This window comes from Pocillopora damicornis, chromosome 10, assembly GCF_964200805.1.
Source record: "Pocillopora damicornis chromosome 10, jaPocDami1.2, whole genome shotgun sequence".
NCBI classification, from domain to species: domain Eukaryota; kingdom Metazoa; phylum Cnidaria; class Anthozoa; order Scleractinia; family Pocilloporidae; genus Pocillopora; species Pocillopora damicornis.
The window spans coordinates 21,279,601-21,305,350 of NC_142679.1; the positions used below are offsets into that span (position 1 = coordinate 21,279,601).

General features: G+C 37.5%; 3 protein-coding genes and 2 long non-coding RNA genes across 11 annotated transcripts; all 5 read left to right on the forward strand.

The window, feature by feature from the left end:
* The first annotated feature begins 501 nt into the window (after window positions 1-501).
* On the forward strand, window positions 502-2,739 carry LOC113666692 (allatostatin-A receptor-like). 2 transcript variants are annotated; one of them, XM_089185418.1, is made up of 3 exons: window positions 656-725; window positions 882-2,471; window positions 2,607-2,739. In XM_089185418.1, the coding sequence occupies exons 1-2, from the start codon at window positions 699-701 to the stop codon at window positions 1,638-1,640; spliced, it is 786 nt and encodes a 261-aa protein (XP_089041544.1). In that variant the 5' UTR covers window positions 656-698; the 3' UTR covers window positions 1,641-2,471; window positions 2,607-2,739. The 2 variants fall into 2 exon arrangements, with proteins under 2 accessions (XP_089041543.1, XP_089041544.1); XM_089185417.1 differs by having other exon boundaries at window positions 502-2,471.
* Window positions 2,740-6,275: 3,536 nt separating this feature from the next.
* On the forward strand, window positions 6,276-10,817 carry LOC113666693 (uncharacterized). Of its 5 annotated transcripts, none has more exons than XM_027182489.2 (2): window positions 6,276-6,494; window positions 9,276-10,817. In XM_027182489.2, exon 2 carries the CDS (start codon window positions 9,278-9,280, stop codon window positions 10,136-10,138), a length of 861 nt encoding a protein of 286 aa, XP_027038290.2. In that variant the 5' UTR covers window positions 6,276-6,494; window positions 9,276-9,277; the 3' UTR covers window positions 10,139-10,817. The 5 variants fall into 5 exon arrangements, with proteins under 5 accessions (XP_027038290.2, XP_027038289.2, XP_027038291.2 ...); XM_027182488.2 differs by having other exon boundaries at window positions 6,401-6,752; XM_027182490.2 differs by lacking the exon at window positions 6,276-6,494 and adding an exon at window positions 7,584-7,958.
* A 1,532-nt stretch (window positions 10,818-12,349) lies between these two features.
* On the forward strand, window positions 12,350-14,136 carry LOC113666736 (uncharacterized). Its single transcript, XR_003445820.2, has 2 exons — window positions 12,350-12,633; window positions 13,243-14,136. It is a non-coding gene; the product is annotated as an uncharacterized LOC113666736 (long non-coding RNA).
* Window positions 14,137-16,136: 2,000 nt separating this feature from the next.
* LOC149039362 (uncharacterized) lies at window positions 16,137-19,154 on the forward strand. Its single transcript, XR_016180589.1, has 2 exons — window positions 16,137-16,641; window positions 17,749-19,154. It is a non-coding gene; the product is annotated as an uncharacterized LOC149039362 (long non-coding RNA).
* A 363-nt stretch (window positions 19,155-19,517) lies between these two features.
* LOC113666687 (acid-sensing ion channel 1A) lies at window positions 19,518-25,651 on the forward strand. 2 transcript variants are annotated; one of them, XM_027182479.2, is made up of 7 exons: window positions 19,518-19,716; window positions 20,876-21,921; window positions 22,369-22,516; window positions 22,872-22,928; window positions 23,190-23,337; window positions 23,753-23,844; window positions 24,300-25,651. In XM_027182479.2, the coding sequence occupies exons 2-7, from the start codon at window positions 20,881-20,883 to the stop codon at window positions 24,419-24,421; spliced, it is 1,608 nt and encodes a 535-aa protein (XP_027038280.2). In that variant the 5' UTR covers window positions 19,518-19,716; window positions 20,876-20,880; the 3' UTR covers window positions 24,422-25,651. The 2 variants fall into 2 exon arrangements, with proteins under 2 accessions (XP_027038280.2, XP_089041539.1); XM_089185413.1 differs by having other exon boundaries at window positions 19,541-19,716; window positions 23,736-23,844.
* The last annotated feature ends 99 nt before the right edge of the window (window positions 25,652-25,750 follow it).

Sequence of the window (25,750 nt, forward strand, 5' to 3'; positions counted from 1 at the left end):
GTTATTGCACATGCAATTTCAATTTTATTGTCTGCGTCAATTTGATTAAATCAAAACGTTCTCAAGGATTTCACCAACCACAAATATCTTTCTTTTCTTAAGCTACCTGCAATACACGAAACCACTCAAGATTTGGCAAAGGTTCTGAGGCCTATCTCTACGTTACTATTAGTTATCTTAAATGCTCATCGTTTAAGATCTTCTGACTATATGGTATATACATTGTAAAAGAAACGCGATGCTTTGAAGGAGGACACTCAGTTGCCCTTGTAGATTAAAAAAATAAACTTAGTTTACGTTATCGAAACTCTCGGGAGGTTCCCCTTAACAATTCTGTGGTTTTTCACTTTTCATCAAAACGGTTTTAGCACGCTATAATTTAGTTTCTTGGGAGCAGTTTTAAGCTAAAGGCTTGTGAATATCGAGTCATATTTGTCTAGACACGAAACACCGTAATTGCTAACCAGATAAAAGTTTATCAGGGCATATCACTTCTTTTTTGCTCTTATAATTGGAGAAATTTTGGTTTCTATTTTTTCTTGAACATGAAGAAAACCATATGACGATTTATGCTGACGCACTTGAAAGCAAACTTGAAAGCAAACTATTTCAGTTTCAGCACGTCTCGAAAATTTTCCATTTACTGTCTGTACCTGCACTTTATGAGCAACTGATAGACTGGCCTCCATCTAAACAGTATGTCCGTTACAGAAGTTGTTCTCGGGGTAATTTTCTCCATCCTTGTCGTCGTAAACCTGGTTGGAAACACTTTGGTTTGCCTTGTTGTGTTCCGGAACAAATCCTTGAGAGTGCCAATGAACTACCTTTTGGTAAATCTTGCTATTGCTGACATGTCTTTTGCCGTTTTTGTATCCCCACAGTATATTGTCCGTCCATTTTTTCATCATCCTGAGCCTCCGGTCGGTGACTTTCTTTGCAAGGTAGCTACTGGTGGGAGCTTGAGTTGGGTGGGAACAGCGGCTTCCGTCTTCACTTTGGTGCTAATTGCCTCCGACCGCTACTACTCAGTTTTATTTCCATACGGAAAAAAAGGTCGTATGACGCCTCTGAGAGTAAAACTTGGAATTGTAACCAGTTGGCTGATTGCTGTGATATCTGAGATCCCTGCGATACTAGTGATGAAGTACGACACAGACCGAAAAATCTGTCTTGAAGATTGGCCCAATATTGGCTTTGCCAGAGCATACACCTTAGCGACTCTGTTCTTCGACTTCATACTGCCGTTTACTTTCATGGCTTCCGTGTACAGCAAAGTGATTTGTCGCTTGTGGCGTGGCAGTAACCACGCTGGAACTCATTTAGCATTGCTTAAACGAAGGAAAAAAGTCACCAAGCTCTTACTAATTATCACAGCTTTACACGGAGTGTGTTTGTTTCCTGACACTGTCACTTATGTCCTCTCGTACTTTGGCTTCCAATATGGCTCCATCGCTTACAAGGTCGGCACTGTTTTGGTTTGCGTGAACTCTACAGTGAACCCATTTTTGTACAGTCTTCAGAGTGAACGCTTCAGAAGGTCCTTGAGGCAGCTACTGCAATGTTGCGAAAAACGTCTTGTGGTAAGATGCTGGCAGAGAAGGGATGTAATTGTTGTAAATGATATTCAAATGCGAGGGTAATACGCTGTCTGACCTGTACTCGTATCTAAGCTAATATGGCTTACTACATGTACATTTTAATTTGTGTTGGTAATCACATGCTTTCGAGTGCAATTTTGGATAAATCAGTTGAAGTAAATTTTTCAATGGGTAACCAAATTGCATGCAAAAATTTGATTCGGTTTTCCTTTTAGTCGTGTTTATTTCGTGTCATGGCTCACTGGTTCGGCCCCTTTTGTGCTGTTGTCGGAGAAGTCGGGGTTTTCCCGCAAGGACTTGCTTCGAGCTTTTCAAACTTTCTTCCACATATAATCGAGCGTTTGCACTCTTTTTCAGATGGGTGTCGCTTAATAGCAGTAACCAGTACACTTAAGCTATCAGATCCTACCACGCCTGTAATCTTTCCCATCCCTCATCCCACAAACTGTTGCGTACATAGGTAAACTTCTTGGGAATTTTACTCAGGGCTTCCGGTTCGTAAATTTCATTACTTTTATCAGTCATAGCCGTTTTTGGAAGTCTTCGGCCTCCAAACGTTGTTAAACTTTTAGCCTCTTGTTTTTGCCGCTTTTGGGGTGTTTTTGTTCTTAGCACTCTCATTCAAACTCTAAATCAAAACTTTGTTTCTCTCTTCTAACCTGTCTGTCATTTTTCCTATCAATCCATTCGATTTCAACTTTCTTAACTGTATGGGATAAATTGACTTGTCCTCAGCCAATGAGTATGCTGAATTGTTTGCATGCATAAAGATAAAAATTTGACTTAGAGGGGGAGGGAGGTTGGGGATGACATGAGATGTCATTCCGGTAATTTTTCGATATTTCTAGTGCGCTGACAAATCTATAATGAAAGGTACATTGTGAAGTTTATATGAAATAATTCATTTTTGTACTGCGGTTGTAGAAGCCCTGATTTTTTTCAGGCTTCTTCTTTCCAATTGCTTAAATTGGAAAATTTACTGCGATGATCACATTTCACTTTCGAAAGGTACATTGTCAATCAACGATTACAGATGGTTTTTATTTCAATGGCACTTTGCACCTCAACTGTTTATGACCTTTTTTCATCACATTCTGTTGAAATCTATATTTCAAGAAATAAAATAAAGTAACATAATAACGTAAGAATCTCATGAGGGCAAAGAGAATGGACTCTGTATTATATAAATATCAACTTTGATGGTTCCCAAGGCATATTTGAAGATTAAATTTACCCCCCTCCCCCTCCCCACACACACTCACACACACGCACACACACACACCCAATCTAAAACGTAAAATACCAACATATCTGTAAGCTCAACTTTTTTGCGAAATAGGAGCCGAATTTTTGAAAGATCGCCAGGCGTGCTTTTCTCTTCCTTAGCTGTCAGGTTCATTTTTAACAGCGGTTCAAATTTACCTCCCATCGTTTCAAACTCATAACCACACATTGCCAAATCCAATTAGGCAGTTAAAAAAAGTAAATCTGAAATGGAAACACAACATTATTTTCTCATAAAGTTAAAACTGTGTCCGGTTATTGATGAAGACATGCAGAGCTTATCATTGCTGGTTGACACTTCTGCGGCAAATTTGTCGGTGAAGCAAGAAGGCAAGCTTATTTCTGATACGATCTTGAATTGTATCTAGACACTCGATCGAATACTCCAACTCACTACCGCACGGCAACATCACTTGGCTAGATTAAGACAATGAGTCACGTACAAGCATATCATGGATGCTTAGTTGGCCATCGGGGTTACCACAGAGGCCAACAAGCTTTTAGTCTTATGAAGATTTGATGAGTTATTCTTACACTAACCCGCTCCTCTGGAACCAGTTCCTCCTTACATCTTTAATCACCTTCACTTTGTTATTTACTTTCCATTTATTGTTGTTATTTTTTGTAAGTGACGACGCGAAAGTGATATCACGCTTAGGGTCAAATATATTATGCCAACATCATGATGAAACTTCTTAAAATTCCATTGATATTACAGTTTAAAAAGAGATACATTTTGAAGCCTGAGTACTGCCAACACTGAATCTGCTTTTCTTGCTTTTGCTTTAAGAATTTGACCCACTATAACGTTGTGTTATAAACCTCCAAAAACCTCTTATTTTTGGCGAGTTTTACCTGTCGGTGATAGGATTGGGGGAGAGGGGAGGTTGAGGGGCTCTTAAAAGAAGTTATTTTGAACTACTAAATTGAGCATGATAAAAAAAATTGAGCATAATTTCAAGCATGATGCCATGTTTTCAGGGGTGATTCTCAAAGGCATAATGATCAAATTTCCAAGCATAACTATCAGACCTCTTACAAGTCCACAACTGCGAGCCATTTGTAAGGTTCGTAAAGCGTAAAAACCAAAAAGTTGGAGCAAGCAACCGTAGGTGACTAATAAATTGATGAACGCTTTAATTTAAACCATAAATTCAATAGATAAATTGACTAGTAGTTAAGTTTCTTTCACTGCTGACAAACTATAGGTCTCGATCTCCTTGCCTTTATTTAAACTTAATTTTCTGTACACAAAACAGCGACTAAATTAGTTTTTCACTGACCAAAAGCCGGATGCGCAAACCAAATAATGACAAAAAATCCAACTTCTATTTTCAATTATTTAGAAGCTACGAACATGTCTGAGAGGCGAAGCAGCTATCAAATACAAGCTTGTCATCTCAAGTAAACAGAATCAGTAAAACGTAAGAGCCGCTACAGCATTACTGCATGAAAATTAATTACCTTCCTCCAACACAAAGGAAAATGCCAAACGACTTAATTCTTCTTTTCGAGAATCGTGATCAATGACGGAAAAAGTAGGATGCAATCTATTTACTTTCCCTCTAAGTGCCTTTAAAAACTGACACGAAATAACATGAAACCCACGCATTTTCCTCTGCACGAAGACAAATTTTACTTGTCTTGTCCATCGCTTTTGGTCTGACTGACGTAAGTCATGACAAGTATGAGACTGGGTATCAGTGTTGTCACGTTTATTTGGTTCCAGGTGTTTTTAGGGAACTGTGCGACGAAGTGTCTTTTAAATAACCTTGGACTTAGTTTTTTCCATTAACAGCTAATTTAAGTTTTAAGATGTTATTTACGTTATTCCAATGGAAGGAATATCATCGATGGTTAAATGAAATTGCTTCTAATTCCAGTTTTCTCTCTCTACAACACAAAAAGTATTGTACGTGATGTTTACAGAATCCATTTGTCGAAGTGTGGAAATGAGCAGTAGGTGGCGTAATGCGTGAAACGGTGTTTTCTTTTTTTTCCTTCATACACAAAAACAACCAAATCACAAAAGGTGCGAAAACACTCCATTTAACAGAATGGTATCGCAACCACAGCGATGTGAAATCGAGAGAGTCCTCTTGAAATAATGCCATTTTGCTTCCTATAGTGGATCAGATTATCATACATGTGTGACTAAACCAGTCGTCAATACTTGTCTTCATATGGCCCTTTCCAGCACTAAAATGAAATTCGAGATTAAAAATACACAGACGAGGTTTTCTTTCCCTCTTGAGACATTCTTCAAGATATTAAAAATCTTTATCCTTTTAGTACTTAAACTATAAAATGACGAAAAGTCTTGAATTACCTTAGCATTAACCCATAAATCTCTTTTCCTGAAAAGTCTACGTGCGCGTGAAACTCGACTGCTGATTTTGCTTTTAAACCCTCAATTACTGCGTCCTAAAGTTCTGTTGAATCTTTGACTTAAAACATTTTGTGAAGATTTAGTTCTACTTCTCGCTAGCTATTGAAGTCGCTTCAACACTTCCCTAAATATAATTTATTTTTAGACAGAATATAATATGTATTTTGAACAGATAATCGAGATAAAAGAACTAAGTAATTTCTTGCCGACAGACCTCGACCTAAAAGAACCTTACTCTGGTTAATATATCACTTCGTCATTTCGAGAAATTTCCCGAAACGAAATTTTATCTCGTGGATTAATTTTGTCTAGGTTTTTTTCCATATGGCGCTAAAATATGTCGGTTTGACAATTTGAGGTTCGTGAATTAAAATACAAATTACTACTTTTATTTGTTTCACCAATATCCCTGTGGGATTTTATGGAGACTAAGTATTTAATGTATTTGCTACAGCAGTTCCGAAAGAAGAAAATTGAAATAGCCTTGAAAACAGTTGCATGGACGGGCTAAAAATATGGTGTCGTCTATTTGCATTTTATCATGTTCGGTTTTTTCGATGGGCAAAATTTGCCGGCGCCATATGCTTCATAGCCGTGCGAAATATTCCACAAAATCCGATTACTCGTTTGCGCAATTGTTAGCCTTCGGGCCATGAGAGTGAATTTTTTTTAAGGATTTCAAACTTGCCTTAAAAATATCTTTTAGCATTTTGCGGGTTCGTATCTTTTAAGTGCACCTGTAGGTTTCTTCTTATATGCAATTACTTGGTCCTATATGGTACCCCGCTGTCTGCAGGGTTTTCTAAATTAACCAGAATTCTAAATACAATTTCAGTTTATCGCAAAGTTCAACCAGCCGTGGGCGAACATTAACATACGATATTTTTGTACAAATAGCATACACCTAGAAAAAAAATTTTTGCATTTATCGGCATCATAATACGTTTTCACCTTTAATAATGTATTTTGCCACGCTCAGTTTGAAAAGGAACACATTATTCAACAATTATGAAGATTTAGTCCATTTCACCTACCGGGATACTTGAAACGTGCGCATATGAAAGACGGGAAGTCTTGAAAACAAACAAAACCAAAATATCTGCTCATTTAAATATATAGCCCACTCAGTGAAGAATTTCCGGTGACAAGTATGTAGATTTAGATATAATGCAAGCGGTTACCGCGACAGGAAAAAAATTTAGACACGCCGCTGTTGTCGTGAGGTGAGTTCGAAATTTTGGAGTTTTGCGTGGGGGTAGGCAGGCATTAAGTAGAAGTTTCTCCATTTTGGCAGAGTAACTCGATCGGAAATAGCCATCAAGGGCCACAGCACGTATGCTGCGAGTGTCGTGACATACAAAGTCTACCTATTAGGATACTTTACCCCCACAGCCTTCTCTCATTTGAGCTTCAGTTAGCGAACGAGTCACGACGATAATGTGTGAAAGCAGTTGATATACGCGTGGAAAAATTCCTTTCAGGTAAAAAAACATAGTTTCCAATTTACAGACTTAATTACTCTTCAGATCAGGAGCGTTTGAACATTATTTTTCAGTTTGTACACTAGGTATCCATGTTGCCGGTAGCCGGCTTAGCATGAAAAAAATCTGCTTTTGTTTCACTATGGTCGTTATCACACTTTTTTCTTGAGGGTAAACGACCTGTAGCTAGATAAATTAAACAAGAAAAGACGCCGTTCATTTGCGAACAGATCACCTGATGAATAGTAAACATGAAAGGCGCAACGCACGTTTTGGAGCTTTTGCTTTTTTTTAAATCACGTTTCAGATAACTCAACGACTTATACCGTTTAGGACCACGAGCAAATATTTCAAAGAACATAACTTGCAAAAAATTCAGTATTTTGTCATCTTGCAGCGTTCAGAAAAAGCCAATCGGCACGTCAGTTACAACTTTAATTAAGCGTTGATGTCTCAATTCCAAGCTGCCGATGTACTGAAACATTTGTGATGGTTACATAGAAGTTTACTGAGTTAATGTAACCTATCGTTCGTTTCAAGAAGTTTGAAGTCTTTTAAACGTATTCCTTTTAGGTTCCATTGATGATATAAACCTCGATCGACTTCCGCACTTTTTAGACTCAAAACATATAAGAAAAACATCAACACAATATGCAAAGTTTGCGGTTGTTATGAAATGCAAATACACTCCGCTATTGTTCACCGAATGCCATATTTACGGCATTGCCGATACAATTGTGTCTATATTGTCTTCACCGCCAACTTTGACTAAACAAGTTATAATTTCCAATTACATTTGCCCTTTTGTTTATACTTCTGCTTTGCATTGTTAGCACTCCAATGACTTTTTTCCAACTGATGCTGAGCTACACAAGAAAACATAGTGCAGAGAAGTCGTTTGCGCATTTCATTTCGTCCTCTAAATCAATGAGATATTTTCACACATTTGTCATTTTGAGGAAGCTACCTCGACAATTACTGAGGTATATTGCAATTTCTTTGCGTGATCTGACACCTTATCCGGTAATCCATGAATGAATTGACTCATTGATTGACTCATTGACGAAACGATAACACTCCAATGGACCCTGAAGAAAATAGTCAGGACTAAACTCTATTTAGTACCTATGTAATCTTTTCTAAAGATAAGCTAAACAATTCGCTAGATCGAACACAGTGATCTTGGTTAGAAACATGATGAGCCAGGTAAGTATGTGGTCAGATAAGCTCAAAAGTACATTTGTCGTGAAGAGTTTTGTTTTTTAAGTTTATTTTCGTTGTCACGACATTCAATGTTTACTTTGGCTGCGGTATCACTTTGAGTTATGTCCAATCACGCGATTTAAGGATCACTGAGAAATAAGCAGATTCGACCCTTCCTCAGGTGATGCCATCGAAAGAGGTCTATAAAATTGCTAACCTTTGCTTAGAAGATTAAGAAAAGCCACGATTAATGCATTTATCTCTAGACAAACCCCAGGAGCGTTTTTTTTTTTTTAAACTGTCAAATTTGGTCCGATGCCATGCATTTCTTTGAACCGAAACTGATTTCTTCTAACGGCCCGTAGGCCTATAACCAATATAACGGAGCATGGTATGGGCATGGGCATGGGCATATACAGACAAAGAACACAGAGGTGGGCTTTGAAATTCCTTTAACGTGAAACGCATTTCAACTGTCTGGAATTAAGACAAACTACACAACATTTACGAGTTAAGCACTGTATCTACTTGCTGGTTTATCAAACCAAAAGTTCTGCTAGACTCATGCGACAGAAGTATGTAGCTGCGCAATGAATTTAGGGCGACTATTATTACTGAAAAGTTACATAATATTTTCTCTTGATATTTTGGAAAATTCTCAACCAAACGCCGGAGAGCAGAAAGGAAGATAAACGGAAGTTATTTCTTAGGATATTTTGACTTTCATATTTCTCGAGAAGGGAAAACGAATTATCTTTAGTTAGCTTTTTCTTACATTGTCATAAGTTTTCCCGACTTTTCATGCAGAGAACTACAAAAGATTGAAAGACACAAAGCAAACAGCTTTGTTTAAGAATACAATTGGTGTCAATTATTGACGTTGTGTCGCTGCAAAAACCCCTAAAAATAGGACTTGTTGATCAAAATGTGTGTAATCAAACATTTTCTGGTAGGACCCGGTTTTTTAGTTTAATTACTTGTGATGCCGACACGTTAAATTGGGCAAAGAGTGATCTGAGGAAACTCAAATGCTACCGTGCGCGAGCTTGGAATTCAATATAAGCAATTCAATTAACGGGATAAAAATTTCAAGTTTTTTGACCTCGCTATATCCTGAGATCACTATCGGATGCACAGGTTCTTGCCTCTCAAAAGTGCATTATTCTTTATTAATATTGTTTCTTTTATTTCAATATCACATCTAATATTCTCTTTCTCTTACTCGAGGCCGTTAGAATACTCCGAATTGAATAAGACTACTACAAAAATTTTGTGTATTGCTCATGCGTGACTTACAGATATTTGTTTTTTAACCCACAGATATGGAAATTTTCTTTTGTGAGATCGATAAAGATAACGTCTTAAACGAAGAGCAACGCTCCAAACACGATACACTGGCAAAGAAAGTGTTAACATTTCGCCGACAGGAATATGTTGTAAAGGCCACAGCCGACTCTCCTTGTTTCCCAATCATGTCTAGGTCATACGTGGAGCAAGTCAGTAATGTGGCCTGGCCAAAAAACAGATTTTTTCGACAGCGTTCGCATTCATACCCAATGGTGAAGCGTCTAAACCCGTTGCCATGCCTGATAGAGGAAGATGAAAACCTAGAGTTGGAAAAACCAGCGATTATTAACACAAGGGTTCCTGAGGTAAAGAAATTGAACTGGACAGACAACAAGTTATCAGATGAGTGGCTGAACAAGATCAACAGACTAACATCCACCATGAATCACTTGGAGATTTGCACACCAAAAAGCCCTCATCGTTCCGGAAAATTGCCTACGCTAAACTCTGGCAGTGATAGAAAAAGAGCAGGATTTGTTCCTTGTCGTCAAGACTCGTCTAAAATACGTGGAATTGCACCATCTGAACGCTTTGTAAAGGTTGTGAGGAAGGAAAGCTTGCCTCAACTTTCTGACGTACGCAAACCTGATTCAACGTACATTTCCTTGATCAGCGGATTAACACAGGAAACACAAAAGCAGACGCATGCGCAATTTGGTGGACACCACATAGATGGAGAGGGAACAAATCATGAACTGAAGAAGGCGAAAAACTGTAAAAATCTAAATTGCATTCAAATGAACATGTTTACTCAACGAAAGCTTTTCTGCTCTTCCCCCAACGCTCATCGTCAACTGTCGAGCAGTTGCGAGTACATTAAACAGATTGGCCGGTAGATAAGGATGCCAGCTAGTTCATAACTGATACATGGTGGTATACAGATAATGTTACCTGCCACTCGTGCACAAGGGAAGCGTGAAACAAGAGGACAATAACACGGGGAAAGGTGTGGTGTAGATAATAATGTGTTCGTTAAACCAATGGTCTCTTTAATTTTGCGCGAGCTCTTAACGATGATCTGTTAAAAAAAAAAAAAAAACTAGTCGTTCGTGACTGCAGCGCTAAAAAACCTTAGGAAATTGAAGGAGCCATTTTCAAGCAGTGAAAACTTTCTGCCCATAAGAAGTTCATCCAGCATCTGCTAGTGACTAAGTCAGGATTGATTTTGACATGCAACATTAATTTTCTCTGAATTATTTGTAAATTAATTAGAATTCAATAAATCAAAAGGAAGAAAAGTTTTAAAGGAAAATTTCGTTTTCTACATGTATTGAAAGAAAAGTTATTTAAGTTAAATTATTTCTTTGAAAACAGCACAAGAAAATGTTTTATTTGACTTGAAAAGAGAGGCTACGCAGATTTTGAAATAGCGATCTGTTGTGTCTATCTATTAAAGTTGTAATTGTGAAATGTGTATCCCAGGTAAATTTAGCTAGAAGCCAAAAGTTGATTATTTCTTGTATATTATATTAACTTCAAGTCTACGCGATGAAAATAAATATTATTTATTACGTATGATTTTGTCAGTTCCTTTATTCCTTACTAAATCGCAACCCCCGGTCCCCACCCCCCTCACTTCCCACACCATAGTTTGCACATCTAGTTTTCGGTTATTTCACCCTGATATGTTCTTATATCCAAGGTGTTTGTCTACCTCAGCAATAAGTTATAAGGTTCCAGATACTGAAAATGACTCGAAGTTAGATTTGTTTCAGCCGGCTGACGCATACGATAGCAAGTAATAACTGATCAAGAGATTCTAACTGATCAAGAGATTCTAACTGACCAAGAGATTCTTAAGTGAATGATCTGAAAACTTGGGGCGACCTCTTTATTAAAATCAATTGAAGGGCAGAACTAAAGTAATAATAATAATAACACCATGTCCAAATCCAGTCAATCACATTTCCTTTAGTAAAAGGTATCGATAGTTCGTGACAAGAGAAAATACGGGTCCCGTGAATTCCTCTTTTTCTTAATCGTGAATATGTCTCCAAAAAGACTCAAAGGATACAATAGACCTTCGCGGGTGTCCTCCGCAAAAAAAAAAAATTAATGCGCCTTTTGAAACATAACCACCATAAACTATATATCAACAGAAAGATTATGAAATGCACTATTAGCCAGAAATTATTTCGTTTTCGCTTGATCTAATCGTAAACCGAATGGGGCGGGACAGTTCGAAATGGACGATATTTTTTTTGAGCGAATTAATCACATATCAAATCTGACCGTATTAAAAAACCTTTTGCACAATTTCAATCCTGAGGAGTTGGTCTTCAAAACCGTACGGGGAATTTTCGAAATCTTACTCACTCTGGTTGCCTTGCAACTTATCTGTCAAAGTTAATGATCAAAATTCTACCAATACGCATTACGTTGGGGGCCATTGCGGGAGATCCATTTTGTTTACATGCTGCGGTATCGTATAAAAGAAATGTTTTAATTTATTGAAGTTACTCTCATCATGTTTTATTTCAATAGAATACTAGCTGCTGAATATCAAGAAAGAAATACAACTGAACTTAAATATTACACATTCCTCAAAGTAAGTATAGAGCAAAATGTTAATAATAAATTGGAAAATTTTAATAATTTAATAAATTCGTCATACAAACCCAAGTTCATGCAGGTTTTGTTCAGTGCAGCCTCTCTGTCTACGTAGCCATTGAATGTACACAATATATGCAGGGTTTGCGGTACCATAATACACTTAAATCTTTTTGTTCCTCACACCCGCTTAAAATGGTTTGCTATTGATATTGGAGTTAATTATATTGCATTTGTTGTTTAGTAACACTGATGTAAAGATTTGAGTCAAACCTTTCAGCAACTTTTTGGTTGTACTGTTGAGACTAGTTGAAATGAAAGGCAGTAATTTTGGTGGTAAGTTTTCTGACACTTAACCTCTTACAGAGGTCTTACATTTGATGTTGTATTCAGCCACTTACGTCAGATTATTTAAAAACAACTCTGCTTACGTCGCCAGTTCAAAAACTCAGCGGGAGGTAAGACGTGAAATAAAGGGAATCAGCTTCTAAAAGGATAATGTCATAACAGTCTGATGGGATTATATTGTTTAGAACTTTCTATTATGTTAGTCAAGTGAAACGCTGGCAATACTAGGCGACTTAAACTTATTGTGATGGAAAGATTTTTTAGGTTGCTTCTGGCAACCGTACAAAACCAAAACTCTCTCTTAGTTGTTAATCCAGATACATAAACAGTAACCAAGCCGACTGACGGCGAAAAAACTACAGCGATGGAAAATCAGTAAAGCCTGTCCTGAAATCGTCGTTTCTTTATGATTTTTCTCTTCGTTAACAGAGAGGTTTGTTTACTGCCTTGTTTGTTTTTTGTAGGCTGTCCTATTCTCAGATGTAACTGAATAACTACGCGATACAAACTGATCAGACAGAAATCGACACTAACTGTAGGATACTCGCATTATTGTATAATTCATAGATGGCTGACATAGCACTTCACCTGTATGAAAATAAATAACATTGAGTCCGACAGTTTACCTATCTAATGATACTAATGAATATAAATCGGTGTCTACAGTTAATAACCTGTCTCTGACCTGGTGGCCAGAAAATAAGCGATAATCAATTGCTAAATAGTTAATCTTTGATTACACTTTTAAAAGTTAATTTTACACCCAATTTGTTAGTATGGGTTTTATGGAAAATCTTTGTTCCATCTTTGCTTGGATATTCTAAATAATTAATGATAAGATTTTCCACGGTATTTTTGCCGTTTAAGTTTATTTTTCAAACGACTTTTTGACAATATGACATAGCAAGTTAGACATAGCAATAGTAGCTTTCGTTAATTATTGACTGATTATCTGAAAGGAAATTCATTTGGACTTTAGTCGTCAAAATCTTTATCTCTAAACGAAGAAAAGATATTCAGGATTTCTTTTTGGTTCAAATAGCTAGTGACCTGCTGGATAAGGACTTCTGAATACTGATGCTAGAATGAACAACTTCTTAACTTCGCTTGGAGTTTGAATGAACACTGGGGAATGAAAGCTAACAAGAATGGCAAAGTGTTTTAATCCAGGGCTTCCGAGGATCGTGGAAGAAACGGAATCATATGGCGGCCAGGTAACGGCATCCAAACCAACAGTTCCAACAGTCCAAAAGGTGTCCTGGACAGAGAGCAGTATTTCTCAAGAGTGGCTGAAGCGAATGAGCCTCGTTAAAACATCTGTATTTGCCATTAAACCCGGAATAAATCAAATCAAGATTAACACCAAAGACATGCAAATCTCTACAACGCAATACACAAGCAGACAGTTCAAAAGTGGTCGTAAAAGTCAAAGCCTTGATGGTCTCAGGGGGCAATCTGCTTTAACAGAGTTAAAAGAAAGAGCTAAAATTTCAAGCTTAAATCGACCTTCATCGGTGAAGTCCCTGAATATTGAAGATACCAACAGGCGGAAACCTGATTCAACGTATATCTGTTTGTTAAATGGAATAACATAACCAAGGATTACAGTAGGCACACGAAATTGCACGGAAGGTAATACACAGTGATGAGTATCTGTTGTACACTTGAGCAAGGATTGGATGAAACGGAAATTGATATAAATGGTGTTAATCGTGCTTAGCTTTGATTGATATTGAACGAAATGGCGACTCAGAAATATGTCCAGCAACTAACAGCATTCGCGGCCTTGTGAGAGACAGAAGCTTCTGGATGTAATGCTTGATTGCATTCAAACAATTAAATTAATTATTCACCTAAACAGATCGTGAATAAGTAAATGAAGACATTGTCCTAAAGTAAATTTGTCAAATTCCTGGAAATACAACCACTGAATGGCGTTTGTCTGCTGTTTTGACTGTAGGTTAACGTACAAATCACTGAAGTACGACAACTGTGGACCTGTCAAGTTGATCCATTGTTATGACTAAACTTTTTTGACATATCTGTTACTGATTGGATCCCCACCCTTCCCCTCCTGGTTGCATCCTTAACTTTTACGTCAGTTCTAAATCAAATGATGAAACTCAAGTCTGTTATAGACCACCAAAATCTTTCACAGATTCAATATATTGGAAGCGCATCAAAGCTCCCGAGGGTTCATATCAAGAAAGGAAGTCTTTCACGTAAGACTTTGCGAATCGCCTACAGAGTTCTTTTTGTCTTCTTTCATAGGTCTTCGATGACGGAATGCTTTGTGTAGTTGCGTCAAGAGATATGTTTGCCCTCATGAACTAAAATCTCTTTGTTTCAATTCTCTTTACAGCACAGTGATTTTAAATCGGGAAAATTAAATCTCTTGACTCCAAATATCTGGTTGGAAATTCTCTCAACTGATCCACAGTTTCGTGTATTCGGCTTCGTTAGAATTTTCATTAGTGTGGTGTTATATTATATAACTTCTAGCTGGTTAAGGTTCAATATTGTACTGATTTGTTCACATGTTCACATCTACAATAGCAAGAGATTGTAATTTTTTTGATAATAGTTGATGGTATAATACAAACATTTCGTTTCAATACCAGCGCCAGCTGCTGGTTTTACCGAAAGATTTCAAGTTAAAAATATCCATCATATGCCGACGGTTACTCGTCGATAAAAAACTTAGAAGTTGGTACAGTGTTCAGTCCTTTCGATTGTTTTTTCCTTTTTCTCTTATTATTCAAACAGAGGTGGACACAAGAAAGGGAAATCATTAATACGTCACAGGAGAGGCACAAACATTATTAATTTGTCCAACCAAATGGCGCATTTTAACTATAGACACACACGACATACAATAACATTATATTTCCTATATTTTCCAGTTAGAATAGTCGTTAACCAACCACGCATGCGTTTTTTCCTTTTTTTTTTGGATTATTGATTGTAAAAACTAACAACCTTCATATGCGTTACTCATCGATATAAACTTAGAAGGCGGAAGAGTACACAGTCATTTTGATTGTTTTTTTTCCCTTTTCCTTATGTGATTCAAACAGAGCTGGGCACGAGAAAGGGAAATATTTAGCACATATGATCAGAACTATGGTGTGGTGTTTAAAAAACAAGATCAAAATTACTTCAATCCCTGCTTTTATTGGTTGGGTGTCACAATTCTAAACTGGAATTGATATTTCTACATAAGACAAAATAAGCTCCTTTGTGTTGACCGACACAAGTTTGTATCAATATTGAAATCCATGCTTCTTAATTACTTTCTAGACGTTTCATGATGACTCTGCTATATACGAGCCAACAAATTACTTATATTGCCATCCTTAAGACAGGAAGAATGCGTAACTCTTCTGTCAACGAATTGAAAGTATTGGCCTCTCACTTTGTTCGTATCAGTGAGCGGGCACGCGACATGGTTAAGGCGTTGATAAGGTTTAGCCTTTGTTTAGTTTTACCGCGTCGTAAATTATCTCTTGTTTAGTCAAACTTTTTATCTAACTTTTGTGTTCAATGTCTAGGACACTTACAACTAACATTGCAATAATACTTATTACAAAACCGCTTTTATTAAGAAATCTGAAAGTCTATTGAAATCCTAAAAAGGCGGTCCAATTTAGGATAACCGGCTCTTAAAGTCTACTTCAATTACCCAACAAACAAATAAGTTAACCTTTGGTACTTTCATCAATACCCCTAGTTGGCATTACACTACATCTTTAAAGTTATTTATTTTTGTTTCATTTCTTCATTTTCCTTCTTTTTTTCTCAGTTTTTGTGATGATTAAGCCTCTACGTAAAGTGGCGATAAAGGCGAATATTGGAGGTAAATTAACAGTCAGACAAAAGAACCTATGACATGCAGAAACAGTCATGAATTTTAAATGACAGCACCAACCATCGTTTAATCATCAATGAGTGGAACTGCCGCCATCTTTATTTAGGTTATATGAAAATCATCGTAGATGCAATTCTTTAACATGGACAACTAACATTGGAATTGTCACAATAACCTGTCTGGGATTTCGTCTGTCATTCGCAACAAAGCTAAGCTCTCAAGTCTTGTACATATGGTGACATTTATTTGAATTAAAAAATCACGATTGCATGACGTGCGATTGAACGCCTCAGGGGGGTAACTAGAAGACAGGCAGAACTTAACGATCGCTATTAATTCTAATTTATTTTTTCTTTTGTTATGATATCGTAAGTACATTCAAAAAATTCAGAAATTTAAAAATAAATCACTGACGCGTCAAAAGGATTCCACTGCAAAGTCGTACAACAAACCTTGTTTAAAACATTGATCAACACTAATAACAAATCTGATGCCTCAAACTCTATTCAGGACGTGTTGAGTTTTAGCAACAAATCGAAAGTTGCTCTGGTTCGACTGGCTTTCATCTGAGTGGTAAGTGGACCGATCTTTATCGTGTTTTGATAGATTGATCTCCACGATCATCATTTAGGTTGTCTGTTTCTAAGAATATTTTGAAGAAATCGTTTCGTTCATCGTTTCAACTCTTTCGCTAACGTTTTCGAAAAAAAAAACTGTTCTGCTGATCTAAGTACGGATACATTAACCTCCTTGAAACTTAGGCACAGTATAGAGTGTCATTTGAATGAAAAACTTGAATAAATTCTGTCTGTGTATTTAAAGTCTTCGAAAATGATTGAAAGATGGGGTCATCTGTTTTTCAAACATGCAAGTTTGTTTATTTTAGTCAAATGAATAATTATTCATTCAGTCGAGTGTTTCACGAGCACGGTTTATAATGCTCCACCACTGACGAATAACTCCTTAACTCTGGGGATGACTTCCGCTCAGGCTGTTAGTCATTATTCCAAGGGCAACAATCCTTTTCAGAACTACGCTTTCACTGAGGAAATCACTACACTATCAACTTTTTGACTCTCCGGTCGCGGTTAGAACCGCAGCATAGTTATCTAAACTAGATGTGTTGACAGCATGAAACGGTGTTCAGAAAATCTCGGAATCTGCATTTATTTTGGGGAAAGTAGCTAATTCTGCTCCGCAATAAGACGGTCCAGTGTAAATTCATATTTCAAGGGATGATAACAAAAAGCCACTGGATCTTAATCACTTTCGAATATTAGCTAGCGCTCGCTAGAAATGGCACTCGGTACCGGTTTGAACGATCATCCGTTTTCCTGAACTTCCAGTAAACATTCTTATTTGAACATATTAATCACACATCTCTTTCACATTCCATAACCTAGTGAAAACCTAGAAAACTAACTTTTTAAGCCCTTTGTTCGGCGTTTTCAATGGGAAAAATGCTTCAGAATTTATGTTATTACGACAAAAAAATTTGCAATCATTGTTACGTCACTGGAGCAGCTAAGCTTTCACATGAACACACAAACATCACTGGTTTGTCCAATCAAATGGTGCGTGATAATTTACAGACACACACGACTTACAGTAAAATTATATTTTTCAGTTAGAGTAGTCATTTTAACCAACCACGCATGCGTGTCTATCTTTGTTTTGCAGGTTGTTGACTGTGAAAACTAATAGCATTCAGGTAAACAAGGAGTAGAAAAGGAGCCGGAACAAGATAAGGCACCAAAGACTTGTCCTTATGGAAAGGCTATCTCCTATAGTTCAAGTGGTCCAAAATGATCATTGCCAAATACGACCTGGTTCAACAGGGTTTATCTCCCTAGCAACAAAACCGCGTATGCCAAAAGTTCAAAAGTTGCGCTGGGAAAAAGACAAACGTTCCATGGAATGGTTGAAGAGAATTAGACAGATCAATTCAACGTTGGCTCTTGACTCCCAGCCAGAGATAGTCCTGGACCAGGAGCTCATTCATAACCCCAAATTAACCAACGAAACGTTAAGGACAGAAAGCAGAAGTGATTCAACCGATGGAATTTTTCATAGCGAGCCGTTTCTCTATGATCCAGAAATTGCGGATAATTCTCAGGGTCGAAAACCAGACTCGGCCTATATAAGTCAAATTAGCAAGTCTATCTGCATGTCGGCCAATCCTAAAGGAAATTGCGACGACTTTGATGGTAACCTTACTTCTGTCATGGGGTACTCTTCAAAATACGATCAAGTTCCCGAAAAAAACTCGTCGCCACCGGGCGGTTTTTTGGAATCAAAAGACAACCAAAAAGCCAAACGAAAAACCAGTTTTGAGTACATACAAGGAGTTAGCATGCTTCAATACGGACACAATTTAGAGGAATTTCGCTGATAAAAGTCGCTCTTAGATGCATAATTACAAGTGTTACATAAAATCTCGAATTCTCAACCAGCATGTATGTCAAGCTTCCAAGCAAAAGCTTCAATCCAGAGAGTGGAGAAACGCATATGAAGCGTTACGGTATGTTTTCCTCTCAATGGACAAAAGCCGATTTATATCAAGAAGAACATTTTTTATCGCAGGCTACCAAGAGTGTCCTAAGGCTTGGGCCGCCTTCATTTCTTACTTATGAGGTAACCTGAGTTGCCTGGACACGAGAAAGGAGGATGCAAATGTTGAGACTAGGATAAAGTATTCACTGAAAATCGCGTGCCACTTGCAAAAAAATAGGAAAGGACCCATATCGCTTGCCTGCTTTAAGTCACAATCAGAGGGGTGGATATTGCGACATTTTTATGTTGAACCACGGACAAGGGGCATTTCAATTTCAAAGAGAAAGTTAGCGAGATCTTTGGAGATATTTCAATTATGAGACTTAGAGCACCATCGGACTTTGGCGGTCATGCCCGCGAACTTCTATAGATATCAAAACATTTCCTTATGGTTTCCATTCGAGGAGTTTTCTCGATTGTTTTGATCGTACGATTCAGATGAAACATCAAGTATGCGCGTGCATTCTGTTACAATTTTATCATCTCTATTGGCTGTATTGTTTTCGTTTTCAAGAGTATTAAAAGATGACAACCATGAATGTTCGCGAGTCTTTTTTAATTCATCACAGCAACCACGTTTTTTTTTCTTCAGAGGGTGTTTCAATATGAAAAGTTTATATCAAAATTAGGTCAGGTTTATCCCATATGACCCACAATCGAATACGTGTTGATAGGAGTTCCTCATAAACAGGTTACTCAGAGAAGAAAACAGAACGTACTCTGTATAAGCACATCATCTTCATGCAGTTCTTAAACGTGACATGGGAAAGCAAACTAAACTGAGAAATAAATGCGGTGATAATATCCAGACCGGAAATGCTACGGAATGCTGTTGACTAGAACAAAGATAATGTATGCATAAGTGATTATCAGCACAATAACATACGTCAACCCCCAAACTGACGTAACCAAACAGAGGGAGCGTCATCTACTCATGACTCGTGTCTGAAATATCCCACCTGAGCCTTTGTAGAGTTCAGCAAGCATTTTTTAAGGGTTCTTAACGGAACTTTCGTGTTGCTCTGACAATTTTGAGTGCGAAATCTCGATCTTCTTTACCATCACGAGCAACTGAAGCCAGCAGTGACTGATCAGGTAAGATATTTTCTTGCTTCATAGCCATGAGCAATTGACGTGCTCAATATCGTGATTGTACGATTCGTGTAATTGTGTCAGTTTCCTTTATAAAAAAAGAAAACTAACCATTTCGACTGAGTCACGAATTCTCGTTTGTCAAGGGTGTCGTGAGCGGTTGCGGCAGAGGATGTTCGTCGTGAAATCGTGTCGTTGATGATAGCAACATTTGATTGATCACAGTTGACTAGAAATCAATTTAACGATTTTAAAGATCCTTGCTTTTACCAATATATTTTGATTATAGGGAAATAAAAGCTTGTTCTATCAGAAATGCTTGACATTAAAATATACCCGAGGACTACTGTATTTTCCCCAGCTGCAATTTTTATGTAAAAAGTAATCAATCATTTTGCGTGACATAAATTCATTACCCAAAGCTATGACAGAAGTCAACAACAACAACAACGTCAAGCATGAATGGACATACGCCTTGAGAGTGGATTAACTTTCAACTTTATTTCACGTTTCCAAACCTAAGCTATAAAAGATCATAATTAAAACGCAGCAAGCTGACAGACTGCTAGAAAACAAACAAGATCTTTCGCTTATCTCTTTTAAAGTCGATGCATAATTTAGATAGAACTACCTGCCTCAATATGGTATACTGAGTAGTGCAAATAGAAATTAACTAAGCCAACGACCTCGCAAAAGTTTTAAACATTGAATTAAGTTTTCAAATGAAATTTTCATTTGTTTAAGCGCCAATCGCCACTTCGGGCGATGACCTCTGAATATCTAGCATCGTGTTCTTAAATTTTGTCTTATATGAAATATTTATCACGGCAGGTAGATTTGGATGAATCAACAGAATATATTGTGTAGGGGCATTAGTTGTGCATGTAATTTGGCTTTATCGCTGACATAATTCTAACTATGCTAGCTCTTGCGCAAGCTGCCTCACCAGGCTTTTTTAAATGCAGGATACTTCGCCCCTTTTTAGTTTGTTAGGAAACTTGTGTTAAAAAAAAATAAAGATTTAAAGGAATAATAAACAAATTCAAAGAGATTAACAATGTTGGTAACAGGTTAAAGTCGACGGCTGAGAGCTCTTTCCTCACAGGAGAATTAAAAATAAATAAATATTTTGTTATTTTTTGTTTTTGGTGTTGTTATATAGGCACTATGGCACGAAGGGTACCTGTGGCTGAAGACAACTTCCCGCTCCCAGGCACTGTGCCGGCTGAACGTGATCTATATCTTCCGAACCGTGAACTTCAAAGTGGCCTTGAACTCAGGAGAATGATACCGTTCGAGCCAAAGGAATCACGTACTGCCTCTCACGACGAAGCCGACAACAAAAAGTTACCATCGAATTATGAAATATGGTCTGATTTTGTGAATAATACTTCGCTGCATGGAATTCGCTATGTCTTCTGGAGACGCCCTCTATGGGCTCGGGTTGGTTGGTTGCTCATTCTTTTAATGTTCTCGTCATATTTCTGTTTCACTGTGTACAAGTCACTGCAGAAATACGTCAAACATCCAATTAACACCGTCATTACTCAGAGATACGTGAATGCAATGGATTTCCCAGCTGTCTCAATTTGTCCCCTCAATTCTGTCAGCAAAAAAAAGATATACGCCTTAGATGTTGACGCCAATTTTGCCAAATATGGTTTAAACGACAGCGTATGTGCAGTTACTGAGTCGGCGCGTAACGGGATACCATGTGGAGCAGCCATGAGTTGCTGCTGCTTAAGTTTCCTGATATTCGACGGAGGAAATCTCGTGCCAAACTGCACAATACCGTTCGCTCAAAGCCTAATTGCTGCTCAAAATACTTCTGGAGAGTTTTTTGATACTGTTAGATTTTACAAAAAGTACGGACAGAGTGTTCAAGAAATGCTTGTGCCTGAGGTTTGTTTTTTTAACGGCGAAGTTAAAAAACAATGTGGCACAGATGATTTTACACCAACCGTCACTGATTGGGGTTTGTGTCATACTTTCAACGCGGGTCCGGAGAACATTAAAAAGGCTGAAATTGGAGGCCCTGTAGGCGGTTTGAACATTTTGTTAGACGCACAAATTGATGACTATGCATTTGCAAGATTTTCAGAGGGGTTCAGCGTCGTGATTCATCAACAAGGAGATTTTATTAATCCTTTGGACGGCATCAATGTTTCACCAGGAACAATGGCAACAATAATTTTACATCAGAAAAGGGTGGGTCCAGATAAATTCATGACAACAATAAAGACAACGATAATGATGACGACGACAGGAGTTGCATGAATCTAAGTTGTTTTAGAGTGCTGTTCGCCAATAGGAAGAAAGGAAAATACCTTTAAGAGCCAAAATGCCTAAAGAGCGGGAAAATACGGGCGACTAAGTTGTGATTGGTTTCAGTTTTGCAACTGATCGGTTTGGAGAATGTTGCGAGCTTTCTGGACCAATTACAGAGCGAAGCAAGGCAAAACCAATGTAATCTCAGATTAATTTGGATACTCAATTGAAAATTGCTCTATAAAATCTTAATTGGATGAGGTAAACTGGATGGCTATCCACACGAAATAAGGGAGGCACTGAACCCAAAACAACTCCAATGAGTAGATTGTGAAATCTATTTTTTGATTGGCTCTTTACTTTCTTTCTTTCCTGGTTCTTTTTCAGATTGTCAACCTTAAGGAGCCGTACGAAACGAAATGCGAAAACAAGAAATTGAAAACGATAAGTAATTATACGATAACGGGATGCCAGTTTGAATGTCTCCAAGAAGCCATCATCGAAAACTGCCAGTGCCGTTTTGCAACATATTCAGGTGAGCAAACTTTCATTAAGATTTTAACTTTCGTTTTTCACCTGCCTTGCTCCTTTCTTTTGCTTGTTTGTTTAAATTTTTGTACTCTTAGTCTTAAAGCTTTCCCTTGAAACCACCTCTCTAGCCTGCAGAAATCGGATTACGCTCTCTTCATACACACTTCAAATTAATCCCCAAATGGAATACACTGCTTATAGACAGAATTACGATGGTTTCCTCATAACTATGGAAGTGTCTTGCATTTCAGTGATACGTTGAAACCGTTTCGAGAGAAAGGGGAAGAGTAGGAGGGATTGGGAAAAGAATGGAAACATTTTGAGTATTGTAGCTCAATTTTCATGTTTTTTTTTTTTAGCATCAACCGTCAGACCATGCGCCAAATATGATGCAAATTGTATCCAAGACGTCACAAGTAAGTGGAGTGCGCTTCCTCCTTTTTTGACCTTTGTTTAGAGTCGTGTGTAAGTCTTTTCATTTTATCATGGGAAATACGAGAATATGTGCGGGCAAGGGAGGATTTTTCACCTCACCATCGATATATGATCCTGGCGTTGAAGTCGTAGAAGTAAGTCTTAACTACAACGGAACACCAACAAGTGCTCCATGAGCTGGCTTTCGAGGCATATTGAGCAGAAATGCATATGATGTATGTATTTCTTTTTCACTTTGCCAGGCGAACTTGATGCAACAAAATGTGATTGTCCTAATCCTTGTAAAGAAGTGAGATACACTACAGAGGTGTATTACTCTAAGTTCCCGGATGCTGGAACAGCAAATTTGCTCCAGCCCAATGGAGACGGAAGCACATTGAAGTACTTAAGGTAAGCAACTCGAGTTTATTATTATTTTTATCGCCACCGTTATCCAGACTCTCAGTTTTAGAGCTCCACAACAAAGTAATTTCATGACGACCCAATAAGAACTTAACGATCGCCTGTATTAAACGCGGGAAGGGTGAGTGACTTTCAGGTCACCGTTGGCGTAAGCTTTTCATGTTGCTATTGTGACAGAGGCGTGCGCGTTTTCAGAGCTACAACCTTTGATTAAAGGGTAGAATTCTGAACAAACAGGGCCAACTGGTGCGAAAATGTTGTAGCTTTGTGTACTAGATAGGGTGATAAGTTTTAATTAGCAAGTTCCTACCGTGGCCTTTTGCTTTCCACCCCCAGGAGACGCGCGATCCACTACTTTATTAACATATTTGATATAAGTTGTACAGTATTTTTTTTTTCTTAGGGAAAACACAGTTTTTCTTCAGATTGGTTACAAATCACTCAGCTATGAATTACATGAGCAGACTGTTGCGTTTGGAATTGAGGCTCTGTTTGGTAAGCGGCCTCACTTGGTTCAATTTTCCTTCTCTTCTTATTAATGCAGGAGCTTGTTCAAAGAAGCTCGTGCGATTTGGTTCAATCTATTGAGGCTTCGTGTTCACCTACTAATTTTCGTGATGTTCCATTATATTTGCTCTTTACGACAAACAGTTGTTGATACACTTAGTTAGGCTGCATATGAAAAGCTTTACTCGCTTTACATGCCCAGTGACTGCACCCCGAACTTCAGCCTCAAAGATTGGTTTGAAGAATTTAATCAAAGATAAATAAATAAAGTTACTGTATTATAGTTCGTAACAGACCGAAATTAATAACTATCATAATTATCTGTTCATTTTGTCAGATATTCACCCATCTAACCATTTAGTAATGTGTTTGAATTTTATTCAGGTTTATTAATCTATGTTATTGCAAGTCTATTCATAAAGCTTATATCTATTACACTTCAGGTGAAATTGGAGGCAATATGGGTCTCTTCCTCGGAGGAAGTCTCATGACTATTTTTGAATTTGCGGATCTGCTTGTGGCCATATATTATGTTCGTGCATTTCGCAGAGAATACCCAACTTAACCTAGTGACAAATTAAAACTTAAGAACTCTTCATTAAAAGCTAAAAACTACGTGCGTCCGACAGTTTATTCCGGGAATGAAAGGAGGAAATTTTTCGCTCACATGGAGCATAAATGAAGAACATATATGGACGCATCATGAAAGAGAGTGAATCTCCTATGGTATTATTAATAGAACGTATGGTATATATTCAATATCATAATGAAATCAATCTACTCCTCTGTTTTAAGGAAATTGTAGCTTACCCGTTGTCCGTAAACTTCATCTTTGTTCAGTATCTTTAGTTCTGAGTTACGGGTACGCATAAAAAACGAAATTCACTAAAAGACTTACTTAATTCACCGTGCGTGATGCAAATACTGTTTACATTTTTAATGCAAGCGGATAACAATCTAGTCATGGCACACGGGTTTTTAAGCATGATGTTTGAGCTTTTTCAGAAATTCTCTTTGATTTGACCACCATTCAAATTAAGATCAAATTGGATCCAAAGTTAAATCCATTTTCTGGTAACAGGGATCATATATATAACATTCTCTTTGAACTTACAAGATATTGAATCAATCTCTGTCACACCCTAACTTGTTGATAATGGGGCCATATATCATGAATACTGTCAACATTCATTATATTTTACTAGCGTATATCCTGAGGTGATATCTCTGAAAAATCAGGTTTTCATCATCTGGCGTATTAGCAGCACTATCAATTCCTCTTGCCAAACGTGATCTACTAAATTGCGAAAAAAAGGAAGCAGGTGTATCTAACAAACATTAGTCTCTACGTATGACGTATACTAAAGATGATCAATTTGTTTCTCACGTATAGAGCCAGAGAAGTGCTTGAAATCGTCATTGTTGCGATTCAGAATAAATGGACTTCATATCGGAGATTATTTGCTCCAGATGAACAGGCGTTTCTAAATACATTCCCCTTCTCATTCATATTGACTATAAAATTTAGAATGGTCTTTTAAGCGTCTTATAAGATGGAATATCCTCTACTGTTTTCAACAGTTTCATTATTTTTCTACGTTTGTCAAAACTCAAGATAAAACAACAACTGATAACTTCTAACCGGGATTATCCTGACATTTTAAGTAAGCTGACGATGAATAAGAAGCAAATAATAGTCTCTACATCAGCTTATAGAAAAGTAATCTCCGCATTACTCAGCTGTCGAATGTATTATTAAAATAGGGTAAAAGTATAGAATAAAAAAACTGCAAAGTAATAAAGCAGTAAATACAGTACTACATTATTTACTTAAACCGGCTTTAAGGATATCACAAGACTTCATCTTCGATCGTTATCAATATGCCCCTAAAAC

What these genes read in the sequence shown, in the direction of transcription:
- LOC113666687 (XM_027182479.2), top strand. Translation starts at nt 20,881, where the DNA reads ATGGCACGAAGGGTACCTGTGGCTGAAGACAACTTCCCGCTCCCAGGC. An exon ending in TTGTATCCAAGACGTCACAA is followed by an intron (nt 22,929 to 23,189) that starts GTAAGTGGAGTG and finishes TCACTTTGCCAG; the next exon opens with GCGAACTTGATGCAACAAAA. An exon ending in TGGAATTGAGGCTCTGTTTG is followed by an intron (nt 23,845 to 24,299) that starts GTAAGCGGCCTC and finishes ATTACACTTCAG; the next exon opens with GTGAAATTGGAGGCAATATG.
- LOC113666692 (XM_089185417.1), top strand. Translation starts at nt 699, where the DNA reads ATGTCCGTTACAGAAGTTGTTCTCGGGGTAATTTTCTCCATCCTTGTC.
- LOC113666693 (XM_027182487.2), top strand. Translation starts at nt 8,344, where the DNA reads ATGGTATGGGCATGGGCATGGGCATATACAGACAAAGAACACAGAG. An exon ending in TACAGACAAAGAACACAGAG is followed by an intron (nt 8,390 to 9,275) that starts GTGGGCTTTGAA and finishes TTTAACCCACAG; the next exon opens with ATATGGAAATTTTCTTTTGT.